Source organism: Microcaecilia unicolor, chromosome 5 (assembly GCF_901765095.1).
Source record: "Microcaecilia unicolor chromosome 5, aMicUni1.1, whole genome shotgun sequence".
Classification (NCBI taxonomy): Eukaryota; Metazoa; Chordata; class Amphibia; order Gymnophiona; family Siphonopidae; genus Microcaecilia; species Microcaecilia unicolor.
This window is the reverse complement of record NC_044035.1, coordinates 252,731,247-252,750,507: the sequence shown is the minus strand read 5'-3', so window position 1 is coordinate 252,750,507 and position 19,261 is coordinate 252,731,247. Positions and strand designations below refer to the sequence as shown.

The following is a 19,261-nucleotide window of genomic DNA, read 5'->3' as shown; positions in this document are numbered from 1 at the left end:
AAAGCTAAAATGTATGCATATTGTCCATTTGTGCACCTAGTGTACAAACATTTATCTGCTTCACCTTGCTTAAATCCTAAATTTGTCAATATTTCATGCAATTTATCATTCCAACATTTTGCACTTTGCTTTAATCCATAAAGACCTTTGTTTAATTTACACACTAGCTGTCTTTGTTTTGTATTTATGAAACCTGTTGGCTGTTCCATGTACAAGTCCTCAGTTATATCTCCGTGAAGAAACGCTGTTTTCACATCAATGTGGTTGACTTGCATGCCTTTTGAGACTGCAATGCTCAGAAGTGTTCTTATTGTCGTGTGTTTCACTACAGGTGCAAACACTTCATCAAAATCTTCTCCATATTTTTGAAGATATCCCTTTGCCACTAATCTGGCTTTATACCTTTCCACTTTTCCTTGTGCATTCCTTTTTAACTTGAATACCCATTTGCATCCTATAGCTTTCTTGCCAGGAGGTAATTTTGTAAGAATCCAAGTATTATTTTTATCCAATGCATCAATTTCTTCTTGTGCAGCTTTACGCCATTCAGCAGCTTCTTCTGCTGACATTTTCTCAATCTCATCCCATGTTAAGGGCTCTTGAGCTTCTGCTGACTTTGTTAGGTAAGACAGTCTTGGGGGTGGAACACCTTTGTTTTCCCTGGATGAGCGTCTGACAACAGGTTGGTCTGACCTTTCCGCATCCTCTAAATCTGAGAGTTCTTCTCCAATTGATTCCCCTTCTCCAACTGTACTGTCTTCTTCAATGATTCTTTCTGTGTCTGCTTCCTCTGCCTGTTCCTCGTTAGATACAGGTGAGTTGCTTTCAGACATCTGCCTTGGTATGGCATTTATATACACTGGCATGTCTATTATGGTTCTAGTTTCATATTCTGGATGATAAGGCTCATCTGGGATAATCCAGCCTTTATCAACCCTTTTGTTTTCATCAAAATATGTAACATGTCTTATGCCAACAATGCCAGTTTTCAGATTCAAAATTCTATATCCTTTGTGTCCTGGAGCATAGCCAACTAAAATGCCCCTTTCTGTTGTGGAATCCAGCTTATGCCTTCTTTGCTTTGGTACATGAGCATATGCTGTACTTCCAAATGTTCTTATGTGTGACAGGTTTGGCTTCCTACCATGCCATGTCTCATGTGGTGTGCGCTCAGCGCCTTTAGTTGGCATTCTGTTTTGTAGGTACACTGCTGTGAGAATGGCTTCCCCCCATAGTCTTTTAGGGAGATTGCTATCTGACAGCATACATCTGGTCATTTCCACAAGTGACCTAAATTTTCTCTCTGCAACAGAATTTTGCTCTGGTGTATAAGCTACTGTTGTGATATGTTGAATGCCTTCTTGTTCTAGAAATGTGCGCATGCTTTGTGAAGTGAACTCACCACCATTGTCGGTCTGAAGAACCTTTGGTTTTCTTTCAAATTTATTGCTCACCATGGCTACGTATTTCTTCAGCATGTCTGTGACTTGACTTTTCTCTTTCAGCAAATAGGCCACACAATATCTAGAGAAATCATCCAAGAATATTAGCACAAATCTGTTATTTCCCAATGATGGGATATTAAACGGTCCACATAAGTCACTGTGTATTAAGTCCAGCACTTTATTACTCCTATTTCCTGTGTATGCAGGAAATGAGGGTCTCACACCTTTTTGAGTAACACAGTCTATGCATTTCTCCATTTTACCAGTATCTGCACTTATCTGAATGCCAGTGGCTTGTTGCTTACTGTAAAGATCCTGGATCACCTTAGAATCACGATGTCCCAGGCGGCGGTGCCAGATTTCCAGACTACATTTACCATCATTCTTCCTTACTTGCGCCATATGTGAGGCTTCACCTGAAATGTTCAGCTTATAAACATCATTATGCATAAAAGCTTCAGCATACACTTCATCATTTTTAGAGATTGTGCACTTACTGTTTTCAAAATGAATCACAAATCCCTTCTTATCTAATGTAGATACACTAAGCATATTGCAAACTGCTTGGGGAATATACAAGACATCACTTACAGGAATTTCTTTAACTTCATTAGACACTTTGCATTTTAAGAATCCAATACCTTTTGCTTGGATCTTAGCAGTCCCTGCGTTTGCAGTTTTAAGAATACCTTCCTCTGGACACATTTCCTGAAAGAAATCCTTACAATTGGTTAAATGGCATGTGCTCCCTGAATCCAAAATCCAAGTACTTTCATTTGAATTATTATTTACCATAGTCAAAGATTTTTCTGCCATTAGAAAGCCCTTGTGTTTATCTTTGTCCTTCATACATTTCCTGGTTTGAAAATTCTTTAGTTCCATTGGCTTAGGTGAGCTAGAGGGAGTGTTTTGTGTTTCCTTACACCATTTAGATACATGTCCCTCCTTTCCACATAAGTAGCAAATCAGCTTGCCCTTGGGTGGAGTTTTCCCATAGCTCCGCCTTCCTCTGTTCTTTGCCAAGAAATTTGTTTCATTTCTCTCTGACTTGCTTTGAGAACACATCTCCTCAGAATCATTTATTATGCATTCCTGCCTTAGTTTTGATGTTGCCTGTTCAAAAGATTGCCCTTCAATGGCCTCATTTACAGACCTAAAAACATCAAACTTCTTTGATAGTGAGGTAAAAAGAAATGCTCTTTTCAATGCATCACACATGGGAATTCCAGAAAGTTCTAGCTTTTGAAATGAAGACATAAGATGCATAATGTGATCATTACATTTACTTTTATCCCTTAATTTGGTTTCATTCTACTCTGCTAACCAAATTGGTTGCTGCTTTGCATATGTAGTTGCATACATAGTTCTCAGTTTATATAAAATGTCCTTTGGTGTATCTTTTCCCTCCACTAATATGGCTTGTTTCTCTGAGAGAGCTTCCAAAAGCATGCACTTCACATAATAGTTTGCATTGTCCCATTCAGCCATATTTTCAGCTGTTCTGTCTTGGTCTAAGCATATATCTAATCTTTTTGCTCGAAGGAGACATATGAATCTTAGTTCCCACTGCTGATAATTAAACTCAGTTAATTTAGGCACCTTGAGAGAATAGAACAATGGTGAATTTCTTCCCTCAGCCATTTTCTTAGCCTTCTGTCTGCTGTGTGGGGGGAGAGAGAGACAGACTGAATCTTTCCTTTAAAACTTAAGAGAAAAATGTGGCCTTTTTTTCTGCCTGGTAATATTTCTCTTCTTTTTCAATTCCTGGGCCCTGGGCCCATAACCCTTTTGTTGGATTATTTATAGTAAATAATTAGCAGATTTTAGTACACACAGCTTCAGCTTTAGAAATGTTAATTTCTTTCTTCATCTCTCTCTCATTCACCCCTGAATAATTCACTGCTGAGTCACTTTAAAGTTGAAGTAACAAAACATCTGTTTACTCACAGTTTGTAGTTAGATTATAATCAGACAGGCTTATATATACATATTACTATACATTTGTATTATCAGCTCCTTCCATGTGCTTAGATGGTAATGGATGCTCACACCACCATAGATCCTCTCAGGTTAGGAGAGATCATGAGCTCCATGTGCTCCATGTGCTGTGTCTAACCCCCACAGGAAGTTGCATAGCTGTGACCTCTCTAAGTAATTCACATCAGAGGTCACAGAGTAATAGCAGAGAAAAGATTGCTGACAGGCAATGCATGTTAAAATACAATACATTCCAACATAATTTAGTAATCAAAATAAGGTAAATAGATATAACTTTAAACATATACCCTCTAATTCTATAAAAGTCAACACAATTTGCACACGTAATTTAATTGAATAACGAGCTCATTAGCGCCAATAATTGGCATTTTAACAAGCAACTATGGGCACTAATTAGATTTAATTGATATTCAAAAAGATATAAACAGGATTGAGTCGGTCCAGAGGGCGGTTACAAAATTAGTAAGTGGTCTTGAACACAAAAAATGTAGGGACAGGCTTATGAACATGTATACGCTGGAAGAGAGGAGGGAGAGAGGAGATATGATAGAGACGTTTAAATATCTTAAGGGCATTAATGTATAGGAAGTGAGCCTTTTTCAACTGATGGAAAGCTCTGGAACGAAGGGGCATACGATGAAGTTAAGAGGGAATAGGTTTAGGAATAATCTAAGAAAGTATTATTTCACAGAAAGGGTGGTAGAAACATGGAATGGCCTCCCAGTGCAGGTTGTGGAGTCAAGGACTGTGTCAGAATTTAAAAAGGCATGGGCTAAGCATGTGGGATTGCTTAGGAAAAGGAAATGTTAGGGGTTACAGAGGATGGGCAGACTGGATGAGCCATTTAGACTTTATCTGCCATCATATTTTTATGTTTCCCTGCTTGTTCCAATCCATCTGCCTCAACCTGTTCCAGTCTACTTGATCCAGCGTGTTACAGCCTGCCTGCTCCAGCTACTCCCTTACTCCAGGCCCTCTCCTTCAGCCAGCTTACTCCAGTCTGCCTGATACAGCCTGTTCCAGTCCGTCTGCTTCAGCTTGTCCCAGCCTGTTCCAGTCTGTCTGCATCAGCTTGTCCTAGTCCGCCAGCTCCTGCTTCAAACCACTCCAGCCTGCCACTCAACCTGACTACTAGCCAATCATTGACTTACCATCAATCACCTGACTACTAGCCAATCATTGACTTACCACCAATCACCTGACTGTCTACCACCCACCCTGAAACCCGCCTGCCTCCCAGCCCATCCTCCTACCAGCTCATCACTCTCCTGCCCGACTGCTTACCATCACCTGCCTGTCTCCCAGCCCACCTACCTTCCCTTTGAACACCTCAGTCACTACCCATGGCCCCCATTCACATCCTATTCCTTGCCCTGTCCCTCCCTAATCTTTTCCCCCTCTCACCGCTGTCTTCCACACGATCTCACTACCCATCCCTGTCCTCTTCCGCCCTCCCCTACCTACCCCTGTCCCCCACCACCTCTCCATCCCTACTGTCTTCCTCCTCCTTCCTAGCTCTCAACCTTCAACACCTCCTTCCTGCCATGAACCCTTCCCCTTTCCTCCTAAGCGCATCCCGTCTTCATCGCCTTCGTCGCCCTTCCTCACCCACCCTTCTCCGTACTCTCTTGCTCCTTCTCCTGCTATCCGCGGGTGACATCAATCCCAACCCAGGTCCCCCACACCTGTCCTCGTCCTCATCTCATCTATGCAAACGATCCCGCGATATCTCCAATCTCATCCCTATTCCCCTCCTCCCCCCCTCCTCCCTCCCCTTCTCGTGTGCCCTGTGGAACGCCCACTCAATCTGCAACAAACTTCCCTTCACCCACGATCTCTTCATCTCCCATTCCCTTCATCTGCTCGCCCTAACTGAAACCTGGCTCACCCCGGACAACTCTGCCTCAATTGCAGCCCTATGCCACGGAGGTTATCTTTTCTCCCATTCGCCCCGCCCAGTAGGCCGCGGTGGCGGCATCGGACTACTACTTTCGCCCGCCTGCAGTTTCCAACCTCTCCACCTACCTCAGTCTCACAGCTTCTCATCCTTTGAAGTTCACTCCATCCGTCTATTCCACCCACTGCCACTCAGAGTTGCAGTCATTTACCGCCCCCCTGATAAATCCCCCCCATCCTTCCTTACCGGCTTCGATGCCTGGCTCTCCGTCTTTCTTGAGCCCTCATCCCCATCCCTCATTCTCGGTGACTTCAACATCCACACTGATAACCCTTCCGATTCATATGTTGCTCAGTTCCTCACTCTTACCTCCTCCTTCAACCTCCAACTGAGCCCCACCACCCCTACTCACAAATCTGGCCACTGTCTTGATCTCGTCCTCTCTTCTACTTGCTCACCCTCCACTTTCTGCGTTTCACCTCTTCCTCTCTCCGACCACCACCTTATCACATTCACACTTCAGCACCCTCCCCCTCACTCTCGCCCAACACTAACTACTACGTCCAGAAATCTCCAGGCTGTTGACCCCTCCACCTTATCCTCTACTATCTCTGATCTCCTCCCTTCCATCTTGTCCTCCACATCCGTTGACAAAGCTGTCTCCACTTACAATGCCACTCTTTCCTCTGCTCTAGACACCCTTGCACCGTCCACCTCCCGGCCCACAAGACGTACCAATCCCCAGCCCTGGCTGACCCCTTGCACCCGATACCTTCGCTCCTGCGCCCGTTCGGCTGAACGCCTCTGGAGGAAATCTCGCACCCTTACTGACTTCATTCACTTCAAATTCATGCTATCCTCCTTCCAATCCTCCCTATTCCTCGCTAAGCAGGACTATTATATCCAATTGACCAATTCCCTTAGCTCTAACCCTCGTCGTCTATTCGCCACCCTCAACTCCCTCCTCAAAGTGCCCTCTGCTCCCACCCCCCCTTCACTCTCTCCTCAATCTCTGGCCCACTACTTCCGTGACAAGGTCCAGAAGATCAACCTCGAATTCACCACTACTCCCTCTCCTCCTCTTCAGCCTATATCTCACTCTCTCATCCAACCTACCCAGGCCTCCTTCTCCTCCTTTCCTGCTATCACCGAAGAGGAAATCGCCCATCTCCTCTCCTCCTCGAAAGCCACCACTTGTTCCTCTGACCCCATCCCCACTAACCTACTCAACACCATCACTCCTACCATCACCCCCACCATCTGTCATATACTTAACCTCTCTCTCTCCACTGCATCTGTCCCGGACACCTTCAAGCATGCTGTGGTCACTCCACTCCTCAAAAAACCATCACTTGACCCTACCTGTCCCTCCAACTACCGCCCCATTTCCCTCCTACCCTTCCTCTCCAAGATACTTGAACGCGCTGTTCACAGCCGCTGTATTGATTTTCTCTCCTCTCATGCCATCCTCGATCCGCTCCAATCCGGCTTTCGCCCCCTACACTCAACAGAAACGGCACTATCTTAAGTCTGCAATGACCTATTCCTCGCCAAATCCAAAGGTCACTACTCCATCCTCATCCTCCTCGACCTATCCGCCGCTTTTGACACTGTCAATCACAACCTACTTCTTGACATACTGTCCTCCCTTGGGTTCCAGGGCTCTGTCCTCTCCTGGTTCTCCTCTTATCTCTCCCATCGTACCTTCAGAGTACATTCTCATGGTTCGTCCTCCTCCCCTATCCCGCTCTCTGTTGGAGTTCCTCAGGGATCTGTCCTTGGGCCCCTTCTTTTTTCAATCTACACCTCTTCCTTAGGCTCCCTGATTTCTTCTCATGGTTTCCACTATCATCTTTATGCCGACGACACCCAGCTTTATCTCTCCACACCAGAAATCACTGCGGATACCCAGGCCAAAGTCTCGGCCTGCTTATCCGACATTGCTGCCTGGATGTCCAACCGCCACCTGAAACTGAATATGTCTAAGACTGAACTTATTGTCTTCCCACCCAAACCCACTTTCCCTCTCCCTTCACTCTCTATCTCAGTTGAGAACACCCTCATCGTCCCCGTCTCATCTGCCCGCAACCTCGGTGTCATCTTCGACTCCTCCCTCTCCTTTTCTGCGCACATCCAGCAGATAGCCAAGACCTGTCGCTTCTTCCTCTATAACATCAGCAAAATTCGCCCCTTCCTCTCCGAGCACACCACCCGAACTATCATCCACTCTCTCATTACCTCTCGCCTTGACTACTGCAACCTACTCCTGACCGGCCTCCCACGTAGCCATCTACTCCCCCTTCAGTCCATCCAGAACTCTGCCGCACGTCTTATCTTCCGCCTTAACCGATATACTCATATCACCCCTCTCCTCAAGTCACTTCACTGGCTCCCAATCAGATACCGCATACAGTTCAAGCTTCTCTTACTCACCTACAATTGCACTCGATCTGCGGCCCCTCCGTACCTCTCTACCCTCATCTCCCCTTACGTCCCTACCCGTAACCTCCGCTCTCAAGACAAATCCCTCCTTTCAGTACCCTTCTCCACCACCTCCAACTCCAGGCTCCGTCCCTTCTATCTCGCCTCACCCCATGCCTGGAACACACTCCCTGAGCCCATACGCCGTGCCCCCTCCCTACCATCTTCAAATCAATGCTCAAAGCCCACCTTTTCAATGTCGCCTTCGGCTCCTAATCACTACACCTCTTCTCAGAAAACTTATCTACCCCAACTTGACATTTCGTCCTTTAGATTGTAAGCTCTTCCGAGCAGGGACCGTCCTTAATTGTTAATTTGTACAGCGCTGCGTAACCCTAGTAGCGCTCTAGAAATGTTAAGTAGTAGTAGTAGTAGTAGTAGTAAATTTAGGCGTGGGATTAGAGCCTACAATTTATGTGCCAATATGAAAAAGGGGGCACGGAAATGGGAGGCTCATGAGAGGAATGGGGGCATTCCTAAAATTAACGAGTATTGTTATAGAGTAACCAGGATACGCATACATTTGCACCATGTTTCAGTTGGTACAAAAGTTAGGCGCGCTTCCCGGGCATAAGCGCTATTCTATAAACCAGGCCTAAATATAAGCACAGCTTATAGGATACAGCCTTTTTCAGTGCTGATTGTTTTGGTGCCATATACAACCCCCTGTTTACTAAGACAAGTGGCAATGTCGACACAGCCCATTCAACATGAATGAGCTGTATTGGCAATAGCATCCGGCAGCCGCTAGCGCGGCTTAGTAAACAAGAGGGATAGAATCTAGCCCTTAGGGGGCAGCTCTGCAAACTGGAGGCTAACATTTATGCAGGAATTATGCATACATGATTAAATACTAATAAACACACACGTATGTGTGTGTATGCACGTATTTTTGTTACATTTGTACCTCGCGCTTTCTCACTCATGGCAGGCTCAATGCGGCTTACGTAAATGCCAAAAATCCACTTAAGTGCTATTCTGTAAATGTGGGAAGAAACAGCACAGTGAGAATGCCCAAACAGATGAACTGGGTGATCTAATACAAGAAGTACTTCATTATATAACGGAACACAGATCTCAGATGGTTGATAACATACAGGTCTCTGATGGCAAATAGTATCCGGACTCGATATGGGCTGTGTTTCGGCAATGTAGCTTTCATCAAAAGTCAGTACAGGCTATTGAGATCTTCTTGTATTATAAATCAGATGTAGTGTTCTTGCTATCTAAAACAGAATATGGAAACTAAACCAAAAATTCTGAAGCTCGATGAAAACTCCTTGGAGCCACAAGAGTTTTCATCAAGCCTCTGAATCTTTGGTTTACTTCCGGTATTCTATTTTACACAACAAGAACTCTGAGACCTGTATGTTTTCAATCATCTGAGATCTGTGTGCCATTGTATAATAAAGTACTTCTTGTATTGGATCACCTGCGTCATCTGTTTGGTCACTCCCACTGTGTTTCCTGCCTTGTGGCAAGACCGGCTCAAGGGACTGTGGTGCCCTGAGTCAATTTTTGTATCAGTGCTCCCCCACCCCAACCCACAATCCGGTATTTTTCTTTCCGTTCTCTTCCCCCTGCAGGTGATCCAGTATCTCCTCCTCTCAAGTCCAAAATCCCAATTCTGCATCTCTCCTTCTTTCTTCCTTCCCTCCTATCCTGTGGTTACTGAACTATACGCAGAGGGACAGAGGGAAGGGAAGAGGGAAGGGAGACTGGGATTTTGGCGTTCTTTATCACTGGCACCCTGGGCCAGTGCCTCACCTGGTCTATAGGTTGAGCCGGCCGTGACTTGTGGGATTTTCTTTGGTTTTCTCCTTAATCTGTAAATATGCACATATTTTACATGGTGCATATTTAACAGGTGTACACATGGGTGCAGCATGGGCAGGACACATACAGTTATGCGCATAACTTATAGAATACTATGGGGCTGGTATTCAGACTGGGATAGGCAGCCTGGCTAACTCCCACGGTCAGTGGTGAGACCGGCTATTCAGTGCCGGGTCATTTCCGGTAACCGGCATTGACTATTCAGAGCTGGCCGGTCAAGTATAAACCGGCCAAAGATAGGCCTGCTATTTTAGTGTCCTGATTTGGCCATCAAACTTAGCCATCAATATGCTCAATATTAATGGATAACCAGCTATATCGTGTAATATAACCAGTTAACCGCTAAGTGCTGACCGCACCTATTTTCCTTTAAAGGATAGACACACAAAGGTGCCCTCTACATGCCTAACTATAACCACACTGTTATAGACTTGCCTTCATAATGGACATAACAGTAAGATGAGAGGCATGGGGGCTCATTTTCAAAGCACTTAGCCTTCCAAAGTTCCATAGAAACCTATGGAACTTTGGAAGGCTAAGTGCTTTGAAAATATGCCTCATGGTGTCCTGGGATTTCTGATGTAGTTTAGTGGACAAGAAACAGCCATCTTCATCTATCTGAATGTAAATAAATTAAGGGGAGGGAACTAAAGGGTACACCAGCAATTTTGGATTTTGATGTCTTTATTATGGATTCATTTGCAAGGATCAGTGGAATAATGAAATAAGGATAATATGTTCAGAAAATTCCATGATTGAAATGAGATGTCAGAATTGCATCGACACATGTGCCTGTGTGCCAGTTCCACAGAAGTCCAGTTTGCTCAGTTTTCTTACATAATTCTCTTGAGTGGAGGAGTAGCCTAGTGGTTAGTGCAGTGGACTTTGAGCCTGGGGAACTGGGTTCAATTCCCACTGCAGCTCCTTGTGACTGTGGGCAAGTCAGTTAACCCTCCATTGCCCCAGGTACAAAATAAGTACCTGTATATATGTAAACTGCTTTGAATGTAGTTGCAAAATGCCACAGAAAGGCTGTATATCAAGTCCCATTCCCCTTCCCTTATTCTTTGTTTTCAGTTTCTGCACAGTGAAAATGAATTATGAAGGGCACGTTGAGTTTTTTGTATGCACAATAATTTCCAGAGGCCAGTCAGAAGGGCGATCATTTGGTAGACGGAAATGACTAAAAAGTACACAAAGAAAACGGAAAACAACAGAGCACACATAGCTACATAGTCACAAAGTCCTAGGTAGCAAAGTCAGTTTGAGGAGGTGAGGTTGTTGGGGGGGGGGGGGGGGTGAACCTACCATCACATGTCATGGTGGTGCAGACCCAATTTCCACAAGCACAGACACAACGATTGCATTCCACTTGGGTCTCTGCTCCATCCTCATAGCTTTCATCCTCCAAGGCACACTCTGGGAAAGGAAGACCAAAAGCATGTCAATGGCAGAAACATATTAGTAAATGATCAATTATGTCGCTGAGGGAACAGATAATAGAACAATCAATTCCTTAGAAAATAAATCATATGGATATATATTTGTTTTCTACCAAAATAAAACACACAAAAAACCTTATTTTACTAAAAAATGAAAAAGCTTCCAAAAATGTTTCCCTCTCTCACAGTTTTTTCCTTTTCAACTGCCGCCCAGATTAATAACTGAAATATCTTTGCTTTGAGCCTTACACACCATAGGATGCCACTTTTGCCCTTATATGGAGTCCCCATAGGCAAAATGGGGCAGAACTGATCCCATAGGGCCTATCTGCAGGTGACACCACTCAAGCCCATGCTAAAGTTATCTCTAAATAGGAGCTGCTGCTGTGGCTTGTCACTTTCTGGAACAGCAATGTGGTAGCAGTAGGCTCCCATCAATACATGGCAGCGGCAGAGGTGCTCCAGTGCCTATCAAAATTTGGCAATAGAGGCAGCTGGCCCTGCTTAAATCCAGTCCTGATGATCAGAGTGATCAATCATGTTATTCAGGAAACAGATTATCAAAGAGAACTCATAGGCTTAAGGAAACAATCACTGACAAAGGACCAGTTTGTCTGAGGAAGCATTCTTAAAAGAATGATCAAGAAAGCATCTGAAGAAACAGATTACAAAGTGATCATCTGTGTTTGAAAAAATGTGTTCGAGCAACTGGACTATCAGTGATAAATGATGTGAGAAAACAAATCACAGATCAGAGTGATCACTCATGTACTTACAGAAATGGATCATTGATCAGTCATTTCAGAAATGTCACCAGAGACCGATCAATCATATCTGAGGAAGCAAGAGATTGCTGTCTGTGACAGAGGAAATATATCCTTATAGTATAAGGAGCCTCTAAGTAAAATATCAAAAAGGCCCCCAGAGGAGGGGGTCCGTCCACCTCAGAAGATATGGGAGTAGCTATATGTGGGCCCCTCTTTCCCCGGCCCTTTCTGCATTGCTAGGGTTGCCTGGGTGGAATTTATGCCACTACATCCTTAGGGTTATTTTCACACTAGAGCAGCTCAAATTACTGCCAAGAAGCATGAATGCTAATACGCAGAAGGATTTGTTAGATGTCTGCAGCACATACTTTTCTCAGGAGGATTGAATGAAGGGCTTAAGCACTTCAGAAACTCGTTGAAGTTCAGCTTCCAGTCAGCATTCTCGTCAGAGAGCTCAATGAGAGCATCAACACAGAGTCCCCTGAAACGACAACATCACTGTCACACACACACACACTCAGTTGTGCTGACACATGTAGAAAAAAGCCATTAAATAAAAATAAAAATAAAAAAAGGTTCTAAAACAAACCAATGAGTTGGATGTGAGCCTGATCTGTGACTAAGCAATGACTGACTTGGTATGCTGTATATTGGCAGCAAAAATGTCTGTTCTCCCAACACCACATGACAACACCAGGGCCATAATCATCACTGAAGATGATAGAAGGGAGAACACAGCTCCATGTTAAGAAGTAGTGAGATTTGAACATAGGAACACAGAAACAGAGAATATGAGGCCAGATCAGGACCCCTGAATCTGCTCAATTTCTCTGGTGCTGTGCAATGCCATAGAACTTTGCCTTCACAACTAGGGATTCTCTGCGCCTTTCCCAAGCTTTCAGCTCTTTTACTGTTTTTTGTCTTTCCCATCCATGGATCCACCACCCTTATTTCCATGAAGACATATTTTTGTATATTACGTTGCATTTACATTTAGAGCCTCATACTGTGATCTCTGGCTTAAAGTATTTTTATCTTTCTCAGATGTTTGAATGTTTCTCTTCAGCTCTAAGATGAATATATTAGGTCCTTAAGTTTTATATCATAAGATTTTACGTGAAGACCCTGTCTATATTTATTTGGAGGTATAGCCTTCAGAACTGGACTAGTTCTCCTTATAAGGGCTCACCAATGACCTGTACAGTGGTATTACTTTCTTTTTTTCTACTCATCCTATGTACTCTACCATCCCTTTGAGCTTGGCTACTGCTATATTACACTGTTGCTATCTTGAAGTCATACGACATAAATATCCGGAGCATTCACTTGTGGCTGGCACACCATCAGTATCTCCTGCTGTCTCCACCCCTTCGTGCACCTCTTGCTTGGATTTCTGCATCTCAAACACATGATTCTGCATATTGTTTTGTAATGAACCTTACATGTCAAATGCTTGACCATTTCTTAAATTTTTGTTAGATCACTTTTCATTCTGTCTAACCCTCAGGGGTGCAAAAAGATAAACTTTACCCACTACGGGATAGATTCAAGAAAGGGGGCCTAAAGTTAGGTGGAAAAAAAATTGAACGCTAAGCTAGTATTCTGTAAAGGCAAAGCTGGGCATTGAAGTCATTACAGAATATTAGTGTAAGTTGGTATTTGAATGCCTAACTTTATGCACAAGCATTTATACCATGTCAAAGGCTGGTGCAGTATTCCCTTTAAGCTGAGCGGGAGTCCTCCACCTACATTCCTGCCAGTAGGGGGTGCTGTTTCACTATCACATTTTCAATAGTGAGGTGCAGGATTCCAGAGAACCTTCCTGTCCCTAGCAATTTAAAACACAGTATTGAAGCACTACCCCTTACTGGCAGCAATACAGTTGGAGGACTCCTGCTCAGCTTACAGGGAACAGTGGACTGGTGTAAATGCTCGTGCCTAAATACTGTCAGTTGCGTGTGTAACTGACAGTTCTCTATAACCTTAGTACGTAAGTGCCTGACACGCCCAAGCCCATCCCATGTTAATGCCTCCTTTGCTGTTATGTGCTATAGAATTAGGCACTAACTCCCAGATTCTACATATGGCGACTAGAGTTGCTCACGCAAATCAGTGTGCATAACCGCAAATTAATTAATGAGCCAATCAGTGCCAATAATTGACTTTGTAAACAGGGGGTAAGTTAGGTGCTATTCTATAACTTGCTTGTGCAATTTTGTGTGCTAGTCGCAAAATTGTGCACCCAAGTTTAGAGAATTAGGTGGTAAAAGGGCAATTCTATAACTGATCATCCAAAGTTGTGCACCTCTTAGTGTGCGTATGTGTGACAACAAAATAGCAATCATGCGAGTTAGTGCCTTAAGTGCTACTCTATAAGGATGCAAATAAGTGCTATCATGTGGAAATGCAAGGGGGGCATACGTATCGATGGAGAAAGGGAGAGCCATTGATGAGGAGCCAAGTTGTGCTTACAGAATATTGTAAGTTATGGAATACCGTTATCACATTTAGGTGCCCACATTTATGCCAGATATATGGCTGGTATAACTTCAGGCAGGTAAATGTAAGGCATGCCAATACCAGGTTATGCTAATATTCTATAATGGAATCTGGGTACCCAGACGCTGTTATAGAATGCATGATCTTTGCATGGCATCAAGGCACCTACAAGAAGGCGCCCACTTCTAGAATTGCCACCCTACCCTTTTGCAATATCATTGACAAAGATACTGACTGGAACCAGTCTTAGGACAGATCCTTCACTCAACTCATCACTCCTTTGACCTTATTCTCTGTTGTCTGTCTCTCAACCAGTTTCTAATGCATTCCCCTATCTTGAGGGGCGGCCCAGCCCATGACTACACCCCGACTCTTAAAAATCTCTGTGTTCCAGAATCCAGCTTTGGAGGAATAGTAGCTATTTTTTACACATTGGAGGTATGTGGTGAGGGGGGGGGGGGGGCTTTCCTGCAACTTCTCATGGGGAATGTCTCCTTGTAAATGAGGAAAATGGGAGACCCTCTGCTACACACATCAAAGAATGAAGGAACTCCTCCCTGTCACTTCTAAGCCTCTGCTTTACCTGAGTAGTTTGTTGGTCTCCTGGTCCACATAAGTGGTGATGTTAATGACTGTTTCGTTTTGCTCCACAAATTTCAGGAATTCACCAGAGTCCAGGCGAGAATCTCCATTATCATAGCTCTTTAAGGGAGGAAGAAAAACATATGAGGACTGGAGCATGCATCTGCAGAAAGAACTTGCATCTGATTGGATTTGAACCAAACTAGAAATCCTCCTCTTTGCAAAGCAGCATGCTGCAGAAGTTGAGTGCTATGCTTTTTTGAATATTGGTATCTTGTCTGAATGAAAGTCTCTATTGTTATCAAGGTTGCAGAGAGACAAAGCTGAGCCCAGGGGAACAGGGCCCCATTGCTGCCCCTCCATCACCCCCGCCACTGATGCCCCCCTCCTGCAGTAGCAAATGAGACACTGCTCTGCTGGCCACAGGCCCTTCTTCCTGCAGCGTCCCACCTCCTGTGAAGTAACTTCCTGTTTCCACATAGGCAAGAAGCGGCAGGAAGAAGGACCTGTGGCTGGAGGAGCAGTCTCTTGATCACTGGCCCTTCTTGGAGGCCAGGCCTGGGGAATCTTGCCCCACCCCCGTTATCTGCAGCCCTGATTGTTATTAATAAAGTACCATCACTTTGGGTAAGGCAATGGCAAACCACCCTGCTACTAGTCTGCCAAGAAACTATCATGCAAATGGCAACCCCCATCACTGGAGCCGACTCTGTGGGTGCTGTGTTTGAGCACCCCCAATATTGAGAAAATTTCTTGTATGTGTCCAGGGAGGGGTTATTTCCATTGGGCTTAGCACCCCCAATAATTTTGAAAAGTTGGCTCCTATGACCCCCATAAGTTGTATGCGACGTGGTACTTTCATACAGGGGACTAACTTTACCTTTATCATCACTTTACAAAGTGCTAGAGTGGTGGTTCTCAATCAGGGCCTCTTAAATGCCCAACCAGTCAAGCGTACAGGATGTTCCCAATGAATAGGCATGAAATAGATGTGCAGACAATGACAACACTACATACAGATCTACAGTATCTCATGTATATTTATTGTGGGTGTGTCCTGTGGATTGGGTTGAGAACAGGGGCGTAGCTACGGGTGGGCCTGGGTGGGCCCAGGCCCACCCAATTTCAGCTCTGGCCCGCCCACTCCCATTGCTCCCATTGCCGGCCACTGCTGCTTTTCCTGTTGAGCAGCAGGGCCGGCGCTTCTTCTTTTTGTAGCGCCGGCCCTGCTGCTCAACAGGAAAAGCAGCAGTGGCCGGCAATGGGAGCAATGGGAGTGGGCGGGCCAGAGCTGAAATTGGGTGGGCCTGGGCCAACGTTAACAACGAGAAAAAAATGTAAAAAAAAAAAAAAAAGCGCGGCATCAAAGGCAGCCTCGAAGCATTGGCTGCTGGCTCTGCAGGCTCCTCCCATCTCTTACGTCACTGCCCCTGGAGCGAAACAGGGCCAGTGACATAAGAGACGGGAGGAGCCTGCAGAGCCAGCAGCCAATGCTTCGAGGCTGCTTGCGGTGCCGCGCTTTTTTTTTTTAAACATTTTTTTCTCGTCTTTAGCGTTGGTGGCGGCGCTCAGCTCAATCAGCTGAGCGCTTCTTCTTTTTGTAGCTGGGGCTGGCGGGCCTGAATCGGATGGCAGGATGAGGACTGGGGAGAAAGAGGGAAAGCAGATGGCAGGATGGGGACTGGGGAGAAAGAGGGAAAACGGAAGGATGGGGAGAGAAAGAGGGAAAACGGATGGCAGGATGGGGACTGGGGAGAAAGAGGGAAAACAGAAAGATGGGGAGAGAAAGAGGGAAAACGGATGGCAGGATGGGGACTGGGGAGAAAGAGGGAAAACAGAAGGATGGGGAGAGAAAGAGGGAAAACAGATGGGAGGATGGCAGAGAAAGAGGGAAAACGGAGGATGGGGAGAGAAAGAGGGAAAACAGATGGGAGGATGGCAGAGAAAGAGGGAAAACGGAAGGATGGGGAGAGAAAGAGGGAAAACAGATGGGAGGATGGCAGAGAAAGAGGGAAAACGGAAGGATCGGGAGAGAAAGAGGGAAAACAGATGGAAGGATGGCAGAGAAAGAGGGAAAACGGAAGGATGGGGAGAGAAAGAGGGAAACAGATAGGAGGATGGCAGAGAAAGAGGGAAAACGGAAGGATGGGGAGAGAAAGAGGGAATACAGATGGAAGGATGGCAGAGAAAGAGGGAAAACGGAGGATGGGGAGAGAAAGAGGGAAAACAGATAGGAGGATGGCAGAGAAAGAGGGAAAACGGAAGGATGGGGAGAGAAAGAGGGAAAACAGATGGGAGGATGGCAGAGAAAGAGGGAAAACGGAAGGATCGGGAGAGAAAGAGGGAAAACAGACGGAAGGATGGCAGAGAAAGAGGGAAAACGGAAGGATGGGGAGAGAAAGAGGGAATACAGATGGAAGGATGGCAGAGAAAGAGGGAAAACGGAAGGATGGGGAGAGAAAGAGAAAGAGGGAAAACAGACGGAAGGATGGCAGAGAAAGAGGGAAAACGGAAGGATGGGGAGAGAAAGAGGGAAAACGGAAGGATGGCAGAGAAAGAGGGAAAACGGATGGAAGGATGGCAGAGAAAGAGGGAAAACGGATGGATAGGAAGAGAGACACTGGATGGAAGGATGGGGAGGTAAAGAGGGGAGATGGTTGAAAGGATGCAGAGAGAAAGGGGCGAGACTGGAAGGATGTGGAGAGAGAAGGGACACTGAACAGAAAAGGGTAGAGAGATAGACACTGGTTAGAAGGAGGGAGAGAGAGACATTAGATGGAAGGATCAGGAGAGAGGGTAGATGGGTGGAAGGATGGGGAGAGAAAGAGGGAAGACGCTGGATGGAAGGGTAGGGAGAAAGAGGTGACACTGGATGGAAGGATGCAGAAAGAAAGAGGGGAGACTACTGGAAGGATGGGGAGAGAGAGAGGAGACACTGGAAGGATGGGGAGAGAAAGAAGAGAGCTGCTGGATGGAAAAGGAGAGTAGTGAAAGACTGGAGAATAAGAGGAAGGGGCATGGGGAGAACAAGGGTGAGAAAAAGATGAAAAGCCATAAGTAGATGAAGGAAATTAAAGAATGGATAGTAAGAATGAATTAAATCTGGACAGAGAGAGGCAGAAAAATATTGAAGAAAGCAAAGAAAAAGGAGAGAAAAATGACAAATGGCCAGGAAACCCTGGCAGAAGAGTTAAGCGAAAACGAAGGAAAGCAGAATCTAGAGACTGGGAGCAACACAATGAGAAAAAGTAAATGGCTATACAACAAAGGTAAAGAAAATAATTGTATTTTTAATTTAGGATAAAGTAATATGGTGTTAATAAAGTTTCAGAGACCAATACTTCCTTCCTTAGGTCAGGAGAGGATACCGTAACAGCATTATACTGACCTGAGGCAGGAGGTTTTGGCCTCTGAAAGTTCACTGAAAAGGATTAGGCTATTAAATAAATTGTCTGAAATCTGATGCACTGAAAAGCAGCACTTTACCCTGTGTGACAAATGTATCTGAGTGTGACTACATTTTGCTGGGGGAGGGGGGTAGAGAGAAAATTTTGTGCCCACCCACTTTGGGTTCAGGCCCACCCAAAATTGGCAGTCTGGCTACGCCACTGGTTGAGAACCCCCTATGCTAGATATGTGTGAGCCACTTAGAAGGCCAGGAAAGCCCACAGAAACCTAGTAATAATACCTTTATTCTATGATCTAAACATTTCTGGGTTAATATTGAAACATCGCAGTTGTCGTATTTTTAAATGCCAGTTATGGCGTTTCAGTGCTGCTATCTAGGTTGCAAGCAACACTGAACATCATTCTGGATAGAGCAGCAAGCAACCCACACAATCTGAACAGTGGCAATATTGAGTCTGCTATTGTTTGCTTTTGACACCTGTTCAGCTCTTTGCCTTCCGTCCCTGGGAGAGGCCAAGAGAAAGAATATCACTGACAAAGACAATTGTTAGTTAATTGGCAGAAGCTTTTGGGAAGAGGCTTACAGTATTCTCCCAATTAGAGATGTTCACCCGAGCTCTTCAGCCCTCTACTTCGCTTCTGTTTCTTTTATTTGAATATCTGTGACATTTGTTCCACATAAATTTAAAATTCAGGTATTGTTCTTATGAAGCAAGCAAGCAAGCAATAACAGAAAAATATATTGATATCTTTAGGACAGCTGCCCCCTGGATAATTTCTTCCTCCATCCATGCTATGCCTCTGTACTGCCCCAGCACTGACTGGTGCTGAGATGGTCTGGAAGGATATTCAGCAGCACTATCTGTATAGGGTCAAATTCTATAAAAGGGCACTTGGTAGAAACCT

General features: G+C 44.9%; 1 protein-coding gene across 1 annotated transcript in view; it reads right to left on the bottom strand.

Moving 5' to 3' along the window:
- The window catches only part of FSTL1 (follistatin like 1), a 121,110-nt gene that overhangs the window by 7,784 nt on the left and 94,065 nt on the right, over nucleotides 1-19,261 (bottom strand). The window contains exons 8-10 of the mRNA XM_030205031.1: nucleotides 14,949-15,067; nucleotides 12,235-12,347; nucleotides 10,966-11,076 (exon numbers count right to left, since the gene is read on the bottom strand). Coding sequence (XP_030060891.1) covers nucleotides 10,966-11,076; nucleotides 12,235-12,347; nucleotides 14,949-15,067 — 343 coding nt within the window. The remainder of the gene's footprint in view (nucleotides 1-10,965; nucleotides 11,077-12,234; nucleotides 12,348-14,948; nucleotides 15,068-19,261) is intronic.